Source organism: Colossoma macropomum, unplaced genomic scaffold (genome assembly GCF_904425465.1).
Source record: "Colossoma macropomum unplaced genomic scaffold, Colossoma_macropomum, whole genome shotgun sequence".
NCBI lineage: Eukaryota > Metazoa > Chordata > Actinopteri > Characiformes > Serrasalmidae > Colossoma > Colossoma macropomum.
Genome location: NW_023494804.1, coordinates 3,967,877 through 3,989,111, shown reverse-complemented (window position 1 = coordinate 3,989,111; position 21,235 = coordinate 3,967,877). Strand labels below are relative to the sequence as shown.

The 21,235-nt window shown below is 37.4% G+C and overlaps 1 protein-coding gene across 2 annotated transcripts in view; it reads left to right on the top strand.

Annotated features, from left to right (window-relative positions):
• Positions 1-18,324, top strand: part of trpc7a (transient receptor potential cation channel, subfamily C, member 7a) — a 28,644-nt gene extending 10,320 nt beyond the window's left edge. The window contains exons 4-13 of one of the 2 annotated variants that reach the window (XM_036594987.1): positions 1,775-1,957; positions 4,700-4,864; positions 5,035-5,251; positions 6,980-7,213; positions 8,574-8,838; positions 11,330-11,525; positions 13,652-13,873; positions 15,413-15,490; positions 15,633-15,708; positions 18,185-18,324. In XM_036594987.1, the coding sequence (XP_036450880.1) occupies positions 1,775-1,957; positions 4,700-4,864; positions 5,035-5,251; positions 6,980-7,213; positions 8,574-8,838; positions 11,330-11,525; positions 13,652-13,873; positions 15,413-15,490; positions 15,633-15,708; positions 18,185-18,324 (1,776 nt within the window). Of the gene's footprint in view, positions 1-1,774; positions 1,958-4,699; positions 4,865-5,034; positions 5,252-6,979; positions 7,214-8,573; positions 8,839-11,329; positions 11,526-13,651; positions 13,891-15,412; positions 15,491-15,632; positions 15,709-18,184 lie in introns of both variants that reach the window. The other variant, XM_036594988.1, reaches the window with a different exon arrangement.
• Positions 18,325-21,235: the final 2,911 nt, after the last annotated feature.

The following is a 21,235-nucleotide window of genomic DNA, read 5'->3' as shown; positions in this document are numbered from 1 at the left end:
CTCAAATTAAGAGCCTCGACTGCAGTTCATCGTAGTTGAAGAGTGAGTGAAGCTGTAATTGCTGGTACACAGAAAACACAGAGCGTGGAGTGTTTCTCTTTACGAGAACTCTTAGAGAAGCGCTCTCGCATGCTGTTTGATGGCTGAAGGAGCTCGAGTAGAGGACGGAGGTTGTCTTTTCTGAGAGCCACTCAGGGGATCTTGTCTAATCGCCGATTCTCGCGGCCAGTTTGTCAGCTCCTCTCATTGATTTAGTGAGCCGTTAATTGAAGAGGCTCTATTGAAGGTGCCGTGTAATCACTTCATCATTATTCCCTAATCACTGTTCTCCGCCGCGAGCTCACTCCCCGAGCGGTCAATGACATCAATCAATAACCTTGTATTGCTTTGTATTTCTGAACTTACTCTGATGCCATGATAGAAGGATTGTTGTTTGTTTGTTTGTTTGTTTTTTTAGGGCATGCATACAGTTTTTATTTCAGCTAGAGGAGGCAGAATCATAAATATGAGATACAACTGTTCTTTGTTACTTTTTAGTGTTTTTGTGCATCAAAGCTTAGTGTATTCTTCTCATAGGATGCAGAAATCAGACAAAAGGGTTTATGATTGTAACGATATATTGATTCTAATGGGTACATTGATTCTAAAGCCTATGATTCTCTCAACCTAGTGTATATACAGTACCAGTCAAAAGTGGACACATCTACCCATGGAAGGGCTTTCCTTATTTTTATATTATACGTGTTTTTCTATTTTTACGTTTTGTGCTATATATTATGAAATAACACATATTGTAACAAATAGTCACTAAAACTAAGGAAAAAAGGAACAAATAAATTCTAATGTATATTGTATGTCACTATATACCTCCTCTATCACGTGTGTACTTTATGTCCCATTTTTTCCAGGTGTTTCTTGTCTTTGCTGCTGTATAAGTAGCCCTCCATTCAAAATATTGGCTGCAGGTGTTTATAAATTTCATGTCCTCACATTAACTTAACTTACATTTGTTGACCTATGTAGTATTTTTCAATATTGGTTTAAAATGTTAAATTAACTCCATAATCTGCCTTGGTGTACATTAAATTTTAAACTTTAATTAAATTCAAGTTACTGTAAAGTGGTGTAACCATCTAAGCACTTGCCCCATTATGAGGTGGCATTGTGTAACGTGAGTCAAAAAAAGACACACACACATAAATATATATATATATATATATATACATCCTGCAGTGTAAGTTAACTTGCCTGAGTAGGGTGGTGTTTATTTTAAATATAAATGTGTTTTCACTCATACCTGTCATATTTTACTAGGAGGAAGTGTATTCTTCATTTTGCTCATTCATTTTTGTGATATGTATAATGTGTCCTGCGTCTGGCTCCACCCCTTTCTTGACAAAACACATCTTGTTTTTTTAGCTCTGCCCCCCTGAGTCATCAGTGTCACCTGTGTCTAGTTTGTGTTTCCCCATTCTAGGTGTTTGTGATCTTGTCTGTTCTATTAGTAGCCCTCATAATCGTCAGGCGTCTTTGTCTGTTTGTTTTGCACATACATTCTGTCTCCTGTTTGTGACAGTATAATGTAAAATAAATAAATTATTTTAATACAATTGTGATGTGACTAATACGCTGCGGCAATGCAATATATTTAATTCATGTGGGACCTATGTACCCATTTAGATCAAGTAAATTCAAGGCATCACTTTTTCCAGTTGTGTTTAATAAGAATGGGATTGATGTGTTTAATTAACACGTTGTTTCTGTTTTCCTATAGAATGACTACAGAAAGCTGTCTATGCAGTGTAAGGACTTTGTGGTTGGCGTGCTGGACCTGTGTCGGAACACAGAGGAGGTGGAGGCCATTCTGAATGGTGACGTGGACCACAATCTGCCCAGTGACCACAACAGGCCCTGCCTTAGCCGCGTCAAACTGGCCATCAAATACGAGGTCAAAAAGGTAGAGTCATCCAGAGCACCCAGTGCTTGTTTTTTAAGTGGGCAAACTGAACACATCTTTGTGTATTACAGTTTGTATGCACTGTAAAATGTCTCAGGCCACCTGAGCAAATAATACTTTAAAGCTATTTGTCTGGGCAGCAGTCAGATATTTGCTTGGACGTTACCATTCACACCTGATTGGGTAATCAATACGTTATTATGGTGAACAAGGCTGCCAGATAGGAAGAATGCTTTCAAAAAGTAGTGATGGTTCAATGCTTAATACACTGTGCTCTGTGTGTGTTCAGTAACTTATTCTTTAACAATAGATTATATGTAATATATTCAGAATATATTTAGAACACACATTGATATGAGGAAGTTATTATTATTCACATAATTTATTAATATGTGCTAATATGTTTAAGAAAAATATTGAAAACATTGGTCCCACTTTATATTAAGTGTTTCTAATAACTGTGTAGTTACACATGAATAACATATGCAACAACACTGTAACTACTGATAATTTAGTCAATGTTACAGATGGATTACAGAAGTACAGCCAATGTAATTACACATTTGTATCTTCTACACAGGAACTTTCCAGTACTGTAGTGTTAGAGTTAGACTTTAAAATAAGTGGACAGTTCCTGTGTAGTTGTTATGTAAGTACTGTGTAATAAAGGAGTGATAATATAGACATTGCTTTGGGGCAAATGCAACACATTTAATTAATGAGATAAAAGTTATATTTTAATATAAGGGGACGTCTGCTGTTCTGTTACATTACAGAATGGTTTAAAGCTAGTAACATAAATGCTAGCTAAATGTTAGGAAAGCTGGCAGATACAGTGTAATTAATGTCTTAATGTAAGTTATCACATACTTCTTATTACTGCTGGAAAGAAAAACTTCTGAAAGAAACTGCTTTTCCAGTCTGATTACAAATGTAATTACGTGTGTTATTACCCTCATGTAATTACATGAGAGAGAATAGGCTGTTACAACTATTAAGATATACATGTGTAATTACATAAGGTGTTTGTCTGCAATCCATCTGTAACAGTGACTAAATAATTAGTAGTTACATTGTTGTGGCATGTGTTGTTCACATGTAACTACACAGTTATTAGAGACACTTAATATAAAGTGGGACCAAAACATTTGTAATTGCATTCAGTTCATTTTTTTCTTTTTTTTGGAAGAAGTCTTCAAGATTTGGCACTATTTCTAGGTTACTATTCAAACGTAAGCTAATTTGTGGCACGTTAGGCCCTTTGTACAAAGTTTTGTCCCTTCTATTGAGGCTCGTGTTTAGATGACTCTTGGGAAATCTGCTGATCATTAAATTTGATAATTAAAGCAAAATGGGGACATATCAAATGCTAAAATTTCATGTATAAATTTCATGTATAAACACTGAAAGTGTTCAGCTGATAATATAATTTGTAATGAAAATTGTTCTAAACTACACTCGAATGTGAAATAGAAGGATTTTCACTAATAGTCTCAAAATATCTAAAAACTATTGTTTAGATTAATAAAGTTTACTGTACGGTACTACAGCATATCAAAGTACAGTAAGACAGTACTACAAGGAAATTATATAGCAGTATTAAATTATTATGCCTGGTTAGTTTAGATGGATGGTTGTCCTGAATCGGTTCTAAGAGTTCAAAACACAAAGTTTTTACTTTGAGTGGCCCTACCCTTTAATTATGTACATTTTATTAAAACACATTATTGAACATTCTGTTCTGACACTAACAAAACAATCATAACTCTACCCAAATGTTTCAGTAGTGACTGTTTCAGTTTTATCTTATTTGGAGCAGAACTCAAAAACACTATCCAGTACATGACGAGCAATCAGAGCTTTAGTACGTAATTGCGGAAAATCTGTTTCGGTAGTGACAAATCTCCAAGTTCCACACTGATTTTCAGACTTTGGGACACGTTTGCTTCAAAACAATGGGATCTAGCTGCTCACCATGTGGCCATGAGGGAAAGGGATGCAGCCTCACTTCCTTACTAATTTTACTTATGTCTAAAATGCAGGGGCGTGGCTTAAACCAGGCTCCACCCACTGTCCAAAACTCAGTCATAAAAATGTGGCTTTTTTGACTAATGTGTTTTTTTTTTTTTTCAATAAAGCTCACAAAAAATTCTAAATCTGTCAACTTCACTTCAATTTAACTAAAAAAGTGCAAAAAAAAATGTAATTATTATTTTCACAAGTATAAACTTGATGATTTTGTACATATTTAGCTTATTACTTTTTCTGTTTAAATAGATTATAACATAAACCTTGTAAATATCTAAGGTCAAAATAAATTGTTGTTCTTTAAACAGTTGTTTTTTACTGTGGGAGCACAGTTTGGACTAATTTAGTGGAATGGAATTCTATAGAATTCTTTTAGTTTGTTATCTTATTACTGCACTTCTTTTTTGTAAGCGCAATAAACATGATGTCATTTTCATAATGCTAACTGATGTCTGTTCACTATTATTGATTGACATTAGCAATAGTGACTTTCTTGAATATTGTTAATTAAAGTTCCTTTTTTCCAAAGTGTTACCTATTTTTGTAATGTTATGTAGTGTTTCCACTGGGAATAACACTTTCTGCCTTTATAAATAGTTTCAATAATTATTTTATTTTATTTATTTCTTTTATATTATATAAGTATATATGTATTTTTTTCCTGGCCTGTAACATTTCCTCAGTGCTGTATTTATCTTCACCATTTCTGTGCAGTTTGTGGCTCATCCGAACTGTCAGCAGCAGCTGCTAACCCTGTGGTATGAGAACTTGTCTGGCTTGAGGCAACAGCCTATTGGAGTGAAATGTTTAACAGTGCTGGGCGTGATGGTGGGCCTACCGTTCCTGGCGATTGCATACTGGATCATGCCCTACAGCAAGGTACAGTCCACCACCACCAGCTCCCCCTTATATCTGCTTTTCAATACCTCAGTTCAGAAGTGCACAGGAGGAGACATCGCGCTATCAACTGTAGTTAGTCTAGAAACCCTTTCTGCTTTTATGTTTGAGTTTTGAAGGTTAATTTGTGCTCTTCTGTTTCTTTTCCCAAGGTGGGTCAGGTTCTCCGCAGTCCGTTCATGAAGTTCGTTGCCCATGCTGTCTCCTTCACCACTTTCCTGGGTCTGCTGGTGCTAAATGCCTCCGACCGCTTTGTTGGAGTCAAAAATCTGCCCAACGAGACGATCACTGACCACCCGCGCCAGGTCTTCCGCGTCAAAACCACCCAGTTCTCCTGGACGGAGATGCTAATTATGAAATGGGTGCTTGGTTAGTATGACTGAAGTAAACAGGATGAAGACATAGTTAGACATAAAGACATAAATAGGTGGCTAAGATGTAAACAAAGTTATTCAGAGTGGTTTGGTATGAAATGGTCCAGGCTAGAATATTTACTGGTCCAAATTGTTCACAGTGGTGGTGATAGGAACCAGACAAAAGTGTTTAATGCCTCTAAAAGCTCCCTCACATAAGGTTATTATACAACATGGATATTTTTGGATAGTAAATAAATAACATATTTGTATTATTGACATCGTGACTCCTGGTTCCTGTCACCACCACTGTAAAGAAATCTGAGTCAATATGTTTCTTTACAACTGACCATTTCACATCAAACCATTCAGAATAACTTTTGCATTTCAATGGCTGTGGAATTCTGACAGGTCTAAAGTAGATGAGAAAGATGTATAACATCAGTACATACACTATATGGTCAAAAGTATGTGGACATCTGACCATCACATCAATACGAGCTTGTTGGACATCCAATTGTGGCCATAACAGCCTCCACTCATCTGGGAGGTCTTTCCACAAGATGTTGGACAAGAAGGCCTGGCTTGCAGTCAGTGTTCCAGTTCATCCCGAAGGTATTCGGTGGCGTTGGGGACAGGGCTCTGCACAGGCCACTGGAGTTCCTCCACACCAAACTCGTCAAACCATGTCTTTAAGGAGCTCACTTTGTGCACAGTCATCTTGGAACAGGAACAGGTGTTCCTCAAACTGTGGCCACAAAATTGGAAGCATATAATTGTCTAAAATGTCTTTGTGTGATGTAACATTAACATCACCCTTCACTGGAACTAAGTGGCCCAAACCCTGAAAAACAGCCCCAGCCCATCATCCCTCCTCCACCAAACTTTACTGTTGACACTGCGGATTCTGGTTGGTAGTGTTTTCCTGGTGTCTGCCAAACCCAGACTTGTCCATCAGACTGCCAGATAGTGAAGTAATGAACCATGCTTCATTATCTGGCAGTATAACACGTTTCATCTCGTCCATGGAAACCCATTTTATGAAGCTCCCACACAGTTCTTGTGCTGATGTTGAGACAGTTTGGAGCTCTGTAGTTAGTGACGCAACAGAGGACAGGCAATTTTCATGCACTACACGCTTTAGCTCTCTATGAGTTTATGTGGTGTGTCATTGCTGCTAAATGCTCACGTTTCACAACAATAGCACTTACAGTTGGCTGGGGCAGATCTAGCAGGACAGACATTTCTTAAACTGGCTTGTGGCAAAGGTGGCATGTTTTGGAGATTGCATGACTTTGTGCTTGATATTACGCCCCTGCCAGCAACAGGTGTGGAGTTTAATTAGGACTGTCCACATACTTTTGGCCATATAATGTAAGCAGTAAAATTAACATCCAGAAGGCCTCATGTGTCAAAAGTGGGGATCAAATCCCAAGAGAAGAATCTTGACAAAAGATTGTAAATATGTAATTTGTAAGTATATTATTTGCTATTTATTAGCAGATTGTTGTTCCCAAAATACTTGAAATATCAAAATACATTTTTATTTGATAATATCAAATACATTTTTAAACAATTAGTCTCATTTATAATATTTAAACCTTCATTGTGTATATTTGTACATTGAACACACATTATTAAATTTACTAACAGTAGTGTATGTTATAACATAATCATGTAATTATGTAACATTTTGAATCATTGGAGCTGATCATGATTGACAGTGTTCGAATCCTGTGGTCAGGAATGATCTGGTCAGAGTGTAAGGAGATCTGGGAGGAAGGCCCTCGTGAGTATGTCATGCACCTGTGGAACATCCTGGACTTCGGTATGCTGTCCATCTTTGTGGCGTCGTTCACGGCGCGGCTCATGGCCTTTCTGCGAGCGTCTCGTGCACAGCTGTATGTGGACCTGTACGTGACGAGCGCTGACCTGAGCAACGCCTCTCTGCCCGCGGAGGTGGCCTACTTCACTTACGGTGAGAGCAGATTTACTGACATTCAGCATCTGCAGTTCAGAGTAATGCAGCAATTCTTTGGAGTGTTTAGCTACACTGTTCATTAGATAGTTGTTACACATTATATTATTATGTAAAATACTTTGTATTCTTATGTACATTTGGTACAATTACTACAATTACTTACTTTAGTTTATTACTTTCATTTATTTATCTTCCAGTCAAAGTGGTCATATATCAGATGTTTCAGTACTTAGAGTGTCCACACTTTACGTTTACCTTTATTACAGCTTCTATTCTTTTCAGGAGACTCACAGTTTTTCAAATAAATCTGCAGGAAAATCAAAAACACATTCAGTGATGTTGAGGTCTGGACTCAGGGGTGGTCAGTCCATTGTTCTTAGAACACCAGCAGCTTCTCTTTTTTTATCTCCATGCTCTTCTTTTCTGTCTATTTCCTTTTGGAGTCTAATGGAGCTTGATTTTCTCCTCTTTTTCAAAGATGAAAGCTTTAAGTGCTGTTTATCTGATGGGGGCAGTTTTGGGGTCTACCAGGTCTTCCAGGTGGTTGTTGGGAGCCACATTTTCTCTGTAGCTTTTAATCAGTTTTTGAATGCCAGTTTTGTAAACTCCTACAGTCTTATAAAAAATGGTTCTTCGAGGGTTCGTTAGTAAAGACATAAGTTCTATATAGAACCATAAACACTCAAAGAACCCTTTGCCTGATTAAAGGGTTCTTTGCATGATAAACAGTTTTTCAGATGGATGGAGAGTGTGCTGTAGACGGTTCTATATAAAACCTTTTTAAAAAGGGTTCTTCTACTGTAACAAGCTTTTATCGTAACAGTAGCAGAACCCTTTTTGGTGCTATATAGAATCCCTTTTCACAATGGTTCTATATAGAACAAAATACCACACATTCTCCATCAATCTGAACCCTTTCACAAAGAACCCTTTAATCATGCAAAGAGATCGGATTTGAGCCAAATGTCGGATTTGAGCCATGAGGCTCCACATGTAGCCTCTGTGTGGAGTTTGCATGTTTGCCCTGTGTCTGCGTCGATTTCCTCCCGCAGTCCAAAGACATGCAGTTAGGCGACTTGGAGATGCTAAATTGGCCCTAGGTGTGTATGTCTGTGTATCTGCCCTGGGATGGACTTGCCACTGCCCAGTGAGAGATAGGCTTCAGCACAATTTAGAAAATGTGTTATTTGTTTATGTATTTTAACAACATTCATCCCCTGTAAAGTTATTATTTTGCTGAAATGAGCATAGAAAAGTACCAGAATGCTTTTAGGGTCTTACATGTTTCAGTGCTGCCATCAGTCATACTATAGAAGTGCATCAATGGAGTTCTAATGGCTGTATGTGTGTTTCTCAGCAAGGAACCGGTGGCTTCCCTCTGACCCCCAGCTCATCTCCGAGGGTCTGTACTCCATCGCTGTGGTCCTGAGCTTCTCACGCATTGCCTACATCCTGCCGGCCAACGAAAGCTTCGGACCCTTACAGATCTCCCTGGGTCGCACCGTGAAGGACATTTTCAAGTTCATGGTCATCTTCATCATGGTCTTCCTCGCCTTCATGATTGGCATGTTCAATCTGTACTCTTACTACCTCGGAGCCAAGTATAACCCGGCTTTTACCACGTACGTGTTGAGAACGGTCAAAACTATATCCCCATATGATCCACAGATGCTCAAACACTATTGGATGATTGGAGCAGTTTGGTAAAAAATCAAATGTAAGAGGTTTCCATCCTCACCCCAAATGCAGCTGATAGTCCTAGACTTGTTTGATGTCTGAAGTTTCTTTAGTTTTGCACTAGAGCTGTGTGGCTAACAAGTAAAAGAAGCCTTTACCAGAATATTTGTTAAAACGGGTTGGAGTTGTTCTGCAACTTCTAATAGACTTGCTTATGTGGTTTCTGACACACTGGTATCTATACAAGCGACAAAAGTGTGTCACTCTCCATGCAGAGTGGGAAACCATGTCACAAAGGTTGCAGGGCTTAGAAAGATGCTTAAAATTTTAGGCACAGCTCCAAAAGTCTGTACGTACATTTACACAGTCGACCTAAGATTAAATCATTTTTCTGATTTTTCTATTTTTATCCTGTTTCATAGTGCATCTGTAAAACAACTCGTCATAAAAACAATGATCAACATTTGAGAAACCATTTTTAAAATAAAACAATATTTTTAAGAGGTTTATCTTAAACAGATTCATGTTTCCTTTTTATATCATTAACATTATACTACATTATATGTGTTTTATTTTTAAAAATTCATTTGTCACAGAGATTTTGGTCACTGGTGTTATCAGCACTCTTATGTTAGTATTTTCAGCTCTATTAAACTGCTTCTTTGAGTCGAGGCTCATCAGAGAGGAAGCATCTCAAGGCATGAGGAGGCGAGTCACACTTGATCACTATATTTGATTAATTTATTAATAATTTAGTTTATCAGGCAGCTCATAACTTCTATGTGTCATCAGTGTTTTGTGCTTTAATGGCTGGGTAATTAAAATGTTGTCAAAATGAAGCCAAATATCATTTTTATTACTGATTTTAAATGTACAAGGTCACCTGACCAACAACGAGTCAGCCAATTTACAGAATCCTCAGTTTTAACCAGAATGTCACTGGAGTCACCGTCACTGGTGTTACACCATATTCATGCAACACCAGTGACTGTAACATATGTTTAGAATTAAGCTCTCGTTTTAGCATATATGATAATAGGAGATGTTAATATGGCTGGACATATTAAGATTATTTAGTTTTGGGATTCAAAAAGATTTTTTTTAAAAATGTATCCACCTGAATTCCCACTCCAAACGGAGAATGACCCAAGTACAAAGTGCATAGGTAAGACTATTAGTAGCAGCCACCTTGAAATGTGAATTTTGCCCATACTATTAATCGTATCCATAGATAGTACATCATACAGTGTCAGAAACCACATAAGCAATTTTTAGATTTCCCAACAGCTCAATTAGTGAGTATGCAGTTTGCACTATACTAATCATGTGGTATAGCTACATTAGCCTCATAGCATCAGTATAAAACTAAAGAAGCAAAGTTCAGATGCCAAACATGTCTTGACTGGTCAACTACGTTTGGGAAGAGAGCTGAATTTTTCCCCAAACTATTCCTTTAATGACAGTAATTAATTGTATGTTAATGACAAAGCATCCACAGTGGATCAACGTGTTATCACAATATGGATTATATACACCGATCATAACATTATGACCACCTCCTTGTTTCTTCGCTCATTGTCCATTTTATCAGCTCCACTTACTATATAGGTGCACTTTGTAGTTCTACAGTTACAGACTGTAGTCCATCTGTTTCTCTGATACTTTGTTAGCCCCCTTTTACCCTGTTCTTCAGTGGTCAGGACCCCCATAGACCCTCACAGAGCAGGTACTATATGGGTGGTGGATCATTGTCAGCACTGCAGTAACACTGATGTAGTGGTGGTGTGTTAGTGTGTGTTGTGCTGGTCTGAGTGGATCAGACACAGCAGTGCTGCTGGAGTTTTTAAACACCTCAGTGTCAATGCTGGACTGAGAATAGTCCACCAACCAAAAATATCCAGCCAACAGCGTCCTGTGGGCAGCGTCCTGTGACCACTGATGAAGAACTTGAGGATGACCAACACAAACTGTGCAGCAGCAGATGAGCTATCGTCTCTGACTTTACATCTACAAGGTGGACTGACAAGGTAGGACTGTCTAATAGAGTGGACAGTGAGTGGACACAGTGTTTAAAAACTCCAGCAGCACTGCTGTGTCTGATCCACTCAGACCAGCACAGCACACACTAACACACCACCACCACGTCAGTGTCACTGCAGTGCTGAGAATGATCCACCACCCAAATAGTACCTGTTCTGTGAGGGTCCATGGGGGTCCTGACCACTGAAGAATAGGGTAAAAGGGGGCTAACAAAGTATCAGAGAAACAGATGGACTACAGTCTGTAACTGTAGAACTACAAAGTGCACCTATATAGTAAGTGGAGCTGATAAAATGGACAATGAGTGTAGAAACAAGGAGGTGGTCATAATGTTATGCCTGACCGGTGTGTATAAGTACACTGCATGTTCCGTATGTATCTGTGTTGCTTTTGCAGGGTGGAGGAAAGCTTCAAGACGCTGTTCTGGTCCATCTTTGGTCTAAGTGAAGTGATCTCCGTAGTGCTGAAGTACGATCATAAGTTCATTGAGAACATCGGCTACGTTCTGTATGGAGTCTATAACGTCACCATGGTGATCGTTCTGCTCAACATGCTGATCGCTATGATAAACCACTCTTACCAGGAGATCGAGGTGAGACCTGCTGACTAAAAACACCATGTCTCAACTTTACACTCTGATGCTGAAAAGAAACTAAAAATAAACAAAAGGCACTGTGGGCCTGCTTGCGTTGCCATGGTTACAGTCACCGTGTGGTCGGAAGCTCACGCACAGTTCTGATCAGACAGAGAAGTGGATTATTTATAGCTTGTAGCTTCGTCTGGGGTTTTTTTTTCAAATCTGACTTTGATTAATCATCAAGTCACACATCTTTAGGGTTATTGAGATAGTTCTGATATTTACAGTAGAGATGTCAGCACCTTTTACAAGCTGCAAAAACCAGATGGAAAATGTGAGGGTAGAGTGCATAGTTTCATGGTTTCATAATAATAATAATAATAATAATAATAATACAATATGGATGAGCTTGAGTTTGAACACCCTCGGCCAAATGACATGCTTTGTCCTCTCCTCAAAGGTGGGAAACCCAGATGTTCAGACAAGACATTTTGTCTTTTAACAAAAATCAAATCACCTTGGGAGCCACTACATTTTGAGTCAATTTTACCATCTTGGCTGTAAATATGTCTCAGTGTGTGCTGATGTGCTAGTATAGACTAAAAATATAATATGAACGAAAACGCAGACTTACTTTGCTCTGCTTTAAGCTTTAGATCAGCTGTAGCTGCTTTTCTCACATCTCTGACAGGAAACTTTTCCTCAAAAGAAGAACAGTTTCTTGTAAAATGTCTGAAGTTGCTTCTCATTCACCAACTTCTTGTTCAAATTTTCCTGTTTCACCTTAAATGGTGTCTGAGGTGCCAGAATGTAACAGATGCACCATTTAAGGTGGAATGGGACAATTCGAATGAGAAACTGACTTCAGCCTCACAATTTTAGTGTTTCTCGCTGCAGATTAAATGTATCAGGAAACCAGCTGGAGTGATTATAAATGCAAATACGTCCATTCGTCTCCAAATCATCGATGTTAGTCTTAAATCTCTTTCTTTGCCTTTATGTTAGCTACTAGCTAGGCGAGACTGTTCTCTCCATTGCTATGGTGACCAGCAGTCTGTGCGCCAGCTTTTAGGGTTAAAGGGTGAATTAGCAGTTCTACATTAACTCCAGAGTTTAAGACCATTTATTGTTAAACTGTGTTGAATGATCAGCAGAGCTTTATTTTACTGTAAAGGAGGATTATTTTATTTTTACCCACTAATCTAATTCTGCTGTGGAGCCACAAAACAGCCGCATGCCAAGCCCTGCTCTATAGGGAACCTAAATTTTTACATTTTTTAAATTTTATTTTTAAATTTTACTGCACAATTTCTATTTGTTTGCCATATCTAACATATTGTAAACAAATAAAATATTCATCATAAAGTGTGCCAGAACTTTTGCACAGACCACATTTTATGTGTTATTTTTCACCTAATATATTAAATTCAGCAAATAAACAGTAATTGTGCACTAAAATGTGCAGACGTGTGTTCGGACGTGTTAACCTTTCAACGTAATATGACCAGAGGGTGCCGATACTTTTGCACACATCTGCATCATTGGTTAAAAAAAGTGTATGAATAAAATATCATCATCACTAAAATGATTTAACCTCCAAACAATCTAGGTTTACTTCATACAGCGGCTTATTATTCAGTAACTACAGGGACTTCAATGCAAACTAATGAAGCTATTCTTAGGTTATAGAAGTGTGTAATAACACTTTGGGCCATTCGGTGGGCCTATGGCTTGTTAAGGGCTTAATTGGACATTTATTAGGATTAGGTCTGTTATTGGTTCTTGCAAGAGAAATGGATTTGATTAGACTTTATGTCTGTGTAATTGAAATCAGACCTGCACAATATTATAGTCACTTTTTCTATATTGGTATTTTCATATCCTGAAAAATTCCTAAATTCTTCCAAAAGTGCCCCCGATTTTACTCATGTGGGACACAGAATTCCCACATGAGTAAAATACACTACAGTACAATTTCTGCCAGACATAAAGAGCTGAAAAGCTGTGTGGATGTAATAGATTTTATTTATGACTTACGCATTGAATCGACAATTTGGTGCAGCGCTTTGTTCAGCGTGTAGTATTTTGGGATGCGAGTGGTGTTGTCCTTCTCCGTGACTGTGATTGTGTTGTATGAGCAGGAGGATGCCGATGTTGAGTGGAAGTTTGCTCGTGCCAAGCTGTGGCTGTCTTATTTCGACGAGGGCAGGACCCTCCCTCCCCCGTTCAATCTGGTGCCCAGCCCCAAGTCCTTCTATTACATGGCCTTACGCACCAGAGCCTGCCTCGTCAGACTGTGCAAGGCCAGAGGCCGTCGCCATGGCAGCCAGAGAGAAATGGACGTGCCCAATTCTCGGACAAAGGTTGGAACACACAGGACGCTCCCTTGCATCACCTTACCTGCTTTTCGCTGTTTTCATTTTAAAGCGATAGTTTGCCGAACAGCCAAGTTTATACAGTTTATTCCAAATGTATTCAGTCAGCCAGGAAACATTTGATTGATTAATTTCAGAATCCAGCATTTTCACTATTTCTGTACATTGTGATTCTTAGTCAAACACCTCATATTCAGAAAGTTATTAAACCATAAAGAAATCATAGCTAAGGAAGACCAGAGAGGCAGTAAAGTAGTCATAATTTTCTACATTGTTATCTTGAGATAATGCATTAATTATCTTGTGATCTCAAGATAACAAAGTTGTTGTCTTAAAGATAATGAGTTAATTATCTTGTGATCTCAAGACACCAACTTTGTTAACAAACTTGTTATCTCAAGATAACAAGTTATCTTGTTATCTTGAGATAATGAGTTAATTGTATTGTGACCTCAAGATAACAAAGTTGTTAAATGGAGATAATGAGTTAATTGTCTTGTGACCTCAAGATAACAAAGTTGTTATCTTGAGATAATGAGTTAATTGTCTTGTGATCTCAAGATAACAACTTTGTTAACAAACTGGTTCTCTCAAGATAACAAATTGTCTTTTTATCTCAAGATAACAAAGTTGTTATCTTGAGATAATGAGTTAATTGTCTTGTGACCTCAAGATAACAAAGTTGTTATATCGAGATAATGAGTTAATTGTCTTGTGACCTCAAGATAACAACTTTGTTATCTTGAGGTCACAAGACAATTATATGAGGTGAATATGAGGTGACCTCAAGATAACAACTTTGTTATCTTGAGGTCACAAGACAATTAACTCATTATCTCGATATAACAACTTTGTTATCTTGAGGTCACAAGACAAACTTTGTTATCTTGAGATAATGAGTTAATTGTCTTGCGATCTCAAGATAACAACTCTGTTATCTTGTTATCCCCTTGTTATCCCCATAAAACAAAGTTGTTATCTTGAGATAATGAATTAATTGTCTTTTGATCTCAAGATAACAACTCTGATAACAACCTTGTTATCTCAAGATAACAAGTTATCTTGTTATCTTGTGACCTCAAGATAACAAAGCTATCTGAGAGATGAGTTAATTATGTTGTGACCTTACGTTAACAAAGTTTTTAACTTAAGATCATGAATTAGTTATCTTGTGACCTCAAGATAACCCATTGTTGTCTTGAGATCACGAGATAATTAACTTGTTATCTCAAGATAACAATCCAGAAAATTATAGCAACATCTCATAGCCTCACTGGACCTCTGTACCTAGCACCTCTGAGATTCTTTATATATTAACCCCTTAAAATCCCAGGCTTATTACATACTAAGGCTTATTATTCAGAGGCTTTAATGCAAACTTGCTGAGCTATTCTTAGGTTATAGAAGTGTGTAATAACACTTTGGGCCCACTGACAGGCCCTGGCCATTTAAGGATTTACTAACACATAACTTCCTATTCAGAATTTGTTTATTGTATGTTTATAATGTGTTTATTCTCAATGTCAGCTTCATAGGTTTCGCTCTTACCATGCCCAAGATGAATACACAGTGAGAAATACCATCAAACACCCAACCAGATACCAGGTTCTTCTTTCTTCTTTCTTTTTTTGCTATTCCAGACACTCTGCTGAATTATTTGATGTGTATTGATATGTACTGACATGACTCCTAGTCGTGAAAACACTGAAAATCGGCTCTCGTTTTTAACCCGCTGGCTCAAACACAGAAGCTCATGAAGCGCCTCATCAAGCGATACGTCCTGAAGGCCCAGATTGACAGTGAGAACGATGAGATCAATGAAGGTAAACCTAATATAGCATTCACTACAGGACTGCTCAACCACATTCTCATTCAGCTGCATTCACATGGGCTTTGAGCTCATGATGCCCATCATTTTAAACCATTACTGGTCTATATTTGTTACTGTTTTTTTGCAATAATGTTTAATATAATAACATAACTACATATTGAAAACAGAATTCTTCTGCCATTTTGAAATAAAAGAGCTTAATGTAGTGCGTAAACTGCTAATACTGCTAATTCTTCAGAAAGTACCATTGGCTGCCCAGTCCATACAATCCATACAATCCATACAGTCCATAGAGTCGATATCTGGAACCTAAACTGTGAAAACAGCCTGTTATGAATTCACAATTTTGTGATGTCAGCATTTCCCAATATCCATCTATTCAACAGTTTAGCTCCGCCCATTCACACTGAGGTTATAAGGAGTGTTTTAGTCCAGACTGCTTTTGAATAAAGCACAGCCAATCAGAGCAAAGCTCATTTAATCCCACTTTATATTAAGTGTCTCTAATAACTGTGTAGTTACATGCGAACAACATATGCAACAACAATGTAACGACTAATGATTTAGTCACTGTTACAGATGGATAACAGAAGTACACCTTATGTAATTACACATATGTATCAACCTCCGTTTTGCCTCGTGTAATTAGACAAGTGTATCTTAATAGTTGCAACAGCCCATCAGAAGTGGACCTTGTAGAATATGGGCCCCTTTCAATAATTGCATATTGGTATAATTTATAAAATATAATACATTGTATTTATATTCAATTTATATTCTGTTTTGAAATTCAATTTTAAATGAAATCTCATAAACAGTTTGCAGCATCCGGTTCAAATAACATGCAATCATTTCAGGTTCCATTTCAGGTTACAATGAGGGAGAGCGTCTTCCCGACTCTGGCTTTACCAGCAAGACGATTGGCTCTTTTTATTGTAGGGCAGGAATTTCGGGGAATTTTCGGTGGCGCACCGTGACTATTATAGCGTGGTTCTTGGTCAGAACTCGATTAAAACACGTGGAAAAAAAACATCTTAATGATAATGCTAACGTCTGTAGCATCCCTATAGGATTCTAGTAGTTTGTTAGCTCTCAGCTAATGGTGATTCACTGTTAGTGTCTCAGAACAGTGAAGCAGTTAGGGACCAGAATGTCACTGCTGCTGTGCTTAGTGGAGCGGAAAATAAAAGAAAAAGGCAGTTCTAGATTAAAAACACAGACATTTGAAGCTTCTTAAAGACATTCCGTGTTTTACTTAAAGCTTCTGACAGACATTTTTGCATATATTTTACCTTGTATTAGTTTCACCGTGACTGTTTCCATAGAAACGCTGGTGTAGAGCTGCTGCCACTGTTTTCCATTTCTAACAACCCACTGCTGTTTGTATTCATTCAGTGACATATCTAGAACTTCCAGAAGGCTTAGAATGATTTTTTTTCTCTCAACTTTTGATCTTACCTATTAGAAATTTGAATCTGATTGGCTGATTCCACTGTCACTGTAATAATGCTGAGATTTAATGGGCTTCGCTTCAGCTCCTGAAGTCCTAACCAATAGGAGAGATGACTTCACTCTATTTAGCGAGATACCATGGAGAAAAACAATTCCTGATTGGTCCATTTTCCACGGGGTATTTCAAGAATTTAACCCTTTTGTTTCCTTCTGAAACTTTACAGTCAGATGAGTGTAGTGCTGTAATGCTTAAGAGGTTAAGTACAAGCATGATTCTGTGTAATGGAAAACAACCTAAAATACAGACATATATATATATATATATATAAATGATGAATGGACTAAAAGAAACAGCCCAAAATGACTTGGAAAAACATCTGGTTCCATTAACTCACATTAAAAGTAAAGCATGTTTTTTCCTTCTCCTGTAAAGTTACCATTTTGGAGATACAAGGTTTTGTTCCGACAACAGCCATACATATCCCAGAAATCAGTAGGCCCTCTCTGAAGACCCTGAGGGTTTCTCTCTGATGAGGGAGGGCTTTGCCAGCAATCTGATTGGCCCTTTTTTTGAAGTGTGGCAATTTTACTCTGTAAACAAACAGCAAGTTGAGCATTATGGTGAACCGTCTCCTCCTCCTTTATAATTTCTCTGTTGGTATGAGGGAGAGTCTCTGATTTAGCTGAGCATTTTGGATATGACTTAGTATTATATATGAGTTAGTATTATTTTTCACTGCCCACCCTCATGCATGGTGATGTCATCAAAAAATCTGAAGATATTTCAGAGGTGGAGCAAAAGACGTCATAGTTTGTTGGAAGATTATGGGAAAACAAGACTGGTATAATGAATGGCGCGTAACATAAGCAGATACAAAAGGTCATTTCTGATTTGAGGTTGACTTTAACCTGTTCAGCTTTGCCCACAAATAAACAGTCAGTGTATGTGTATGTGTGTGTGTGTGTGTGTGTGTGTATGTGTGTGTGTGTGTGTGTGTGTGTGTGTGTGCGTTCAGGTGAGCTGAAGGAGATAAAGCAGGACATCTCCAGCCTCCGCTACGAGCTCCTGGAGGAGAAATCTCAGGCCACAGAGGAACTCGCTGACCTTATCCAGCAGCTGGGTGACAGGCTCAGTAAATCCACCAAGAAACCCTGAAGAGCTTCCTGTTCTCTGCATCGCTGATAGCAACCATTCGGCCTGAACGCTGCGGGCTATGTTCTAGCTACTGTCTCTGAAATCCTACAACAAACCAAGCGAAAACGTACCTGACACATTCAGCCATGTTCTACTTATGCAACACAGCCTGTCTGAGAACAGCAGTACTTAATGCCTGTTTTTAGTTTTTGACTTGAACAATAATAACATTGTGGCCTCCACATTTAATATTCAGCCCTGCTGTAGAAACTGATGTATTATAAACTTTCTGATGTCTTTTGACAGACATATGCAAAAGTTTGGGCGCCCCTGGTCAAATTACATTTTCTCATGAAAATAAGTGAACACGTCATCTACAGAGGACTTTTTAATACACTGTCGCTGCTTATTTACTGAATTTAACACACTGCGGACAAAACTAAGTAAAAAATGTGGCCTGTGCAAAAGTTACAGCACATTTTATGCTTTATGTTTACTTTTAACAGCAAATGAATAGAAATTATGCACTAATTTTTCAGAATAAGCCACATTTAAGTGTGTTCTCTGTAGAGGATGTGTTCACTTGTTTTTAAAAATTCAACAAAATGTGTAATTTCACCAGGATTGTTCAAACTGAACAGACATATTGAATTTGGGTGCTTAACGCAGAAGGGGGATAAGTGTAGTAAACGTAGATCAGTGGATCATTATACTTGTATGAGTAGTGCACAGTGCAATACTGTATTTTCAACATAAAAATAAAATTAATATGAAAACTTTCTCAGATAATATTTGATGAAGTCTCTCTGTTCCTAACATGCACATATTAATCATGTATCATTTGTCTTACTTTCTAATTCTTTTACAGTTAATTTACAATTATTTTTGATTCAGTTCAATTTACTTTCGTCGCACTTTTCACGACTGGAATTGTTCACAGTGGTGGGGATAGGAACCAGACGTCCACCTCTAAAAGCTCCCTACATTAAATGGTTATGAATTCGCTGCCTGATGACTGAGACACTGTTTTATGACAGTTTTGAGACAGATAAACGTATTTAAACTACATTCAGGGTGGAGGGGTACTTGTAGAGTGTTATGAGGCAAAAAAAAATTCCCAAAGAAGCTTTTTCACTGTTTTATCATTGGAAACACTACATAAGATAATAAATACAATGGCAGTTTGTAAAGAAATCTGAGGTGGCAAGTTTCTCTACATCAAACCACTCTGAATGAGTATGTTTACATCTCATTGACTGAATTATACAGGAATGTTGAAAAATCAGTGGCATTCCCCCTTTAATTCAACACGCCGAGCCCTATGCCTTCACCTGTGCTTATGGCTCTATCTGCTGGCCCAGTGATGTAACTACATGAACGGGAATAAAATGGTGAAATTGGGGGACTTGATTTGCTAAATAAACAAAACAGTGATCATACATGATCAGCTGCTTTTCTGCCTTGATGTTCAACTAAACATTAATGATTTTAATATATTATTACTGTTCATTTACTCAGTTTAACACACTGGGGACAAACACTAAAATGAAAAAAATGTAGCCTGTGCAAAAGTAATGGCACATCTTATATTTTATGGTTATTTCTTCCATTATGTTAAACATCAGATAAATAGAAAGATTTACTTTTTGCTTAATCTTCAGAAAAAAATATTATTTTCACACCTCAGGCTATCAAATCAGACACTATATGAGCAGTTTTCACCATAAATGACATGACAAATGAGTAACAGGGTTAAACTGTGAGATCATATCCCCCATTTAGTTGATATAAATGATATAAATATAAATTATATGTTTGCATAGAGCAGAATCTCTGGAAAAGTGTTTGTTTCATTTTCATTTAAAGAAACTGAAGATTAAAAAAATTAGTAACAGTGCTGTGAATGTAGCCCAAAATAGGTAGCATTCAGGAGTGGTTGGCTTGACAGGGTGCACATATATATGTATATATATATATATATATATATATATATATATATATATATATATATGAACACACACACACACACACACACACACACACATATATATATATATATGTGTGTGTGTGTGTGTGTGTGTGTGTGTGTGTGTGTGTTCAGTTTTTGACACAAATTGAAAATGACTGCTGCACTTTACATTGTATGTAAATTTCATGATGAATGGAGCAAAATAAATGGCTCAAAATGACTGTATAGACATATATGTTTATAATTATGTATATATGCATAGAATTTTGGTAACAGGGTTGAATGATCAAGCGTCACTGCAGCCAAATTAATTTGTTTGTGTGTAAATTGAAAAAAACAGAATGAAAACACTGACCTGTCTGATGGTCATTCGGCAGAAAACAACAACAAGAAGATGCAAATTCCTGAATATGTCACAATAAACAAGTTAAAAAGACTGGGATATTTTTGTTGTTTTAACATGAAATTGCATAATTTCTTGAACATTAACCAAATAACTTTGTAATTATGGTGTTACTGGAAGATTTTGATGAACATATTTCATAGTGAAGAGTGTCAGTAAGGTGGGACGACCCAAAAACACCATATTAAAGTGTTTCTGTGATTAATGTGATTAATAAAATGCTACTTTTAATCATTTTATTTTCGATAAAGTACAGATCCCTTCACATTTCACAGAAATTAAAAAAAACAACAACAGTCACTTTATCAGTTTTAGGTAATGGGACATAAATTGAACCCTTTTCATGGAAAGTGTGTGATAGACTTACATATTAACCCTATAACACACTGTAATGCAAGGCAATCTCTGATAAATACGATTAAAACTCAACTTTGAATCTGGAAAATGTAGCTTTAAGCTATAAAACAGGCTGTTCTCCAGAGTTTGGCTGCTGTACAGGTCTCAGTTCATTGAAAACATACTGCACATTTCAAAGTAACCTACTTTATCTTTATCAAAAC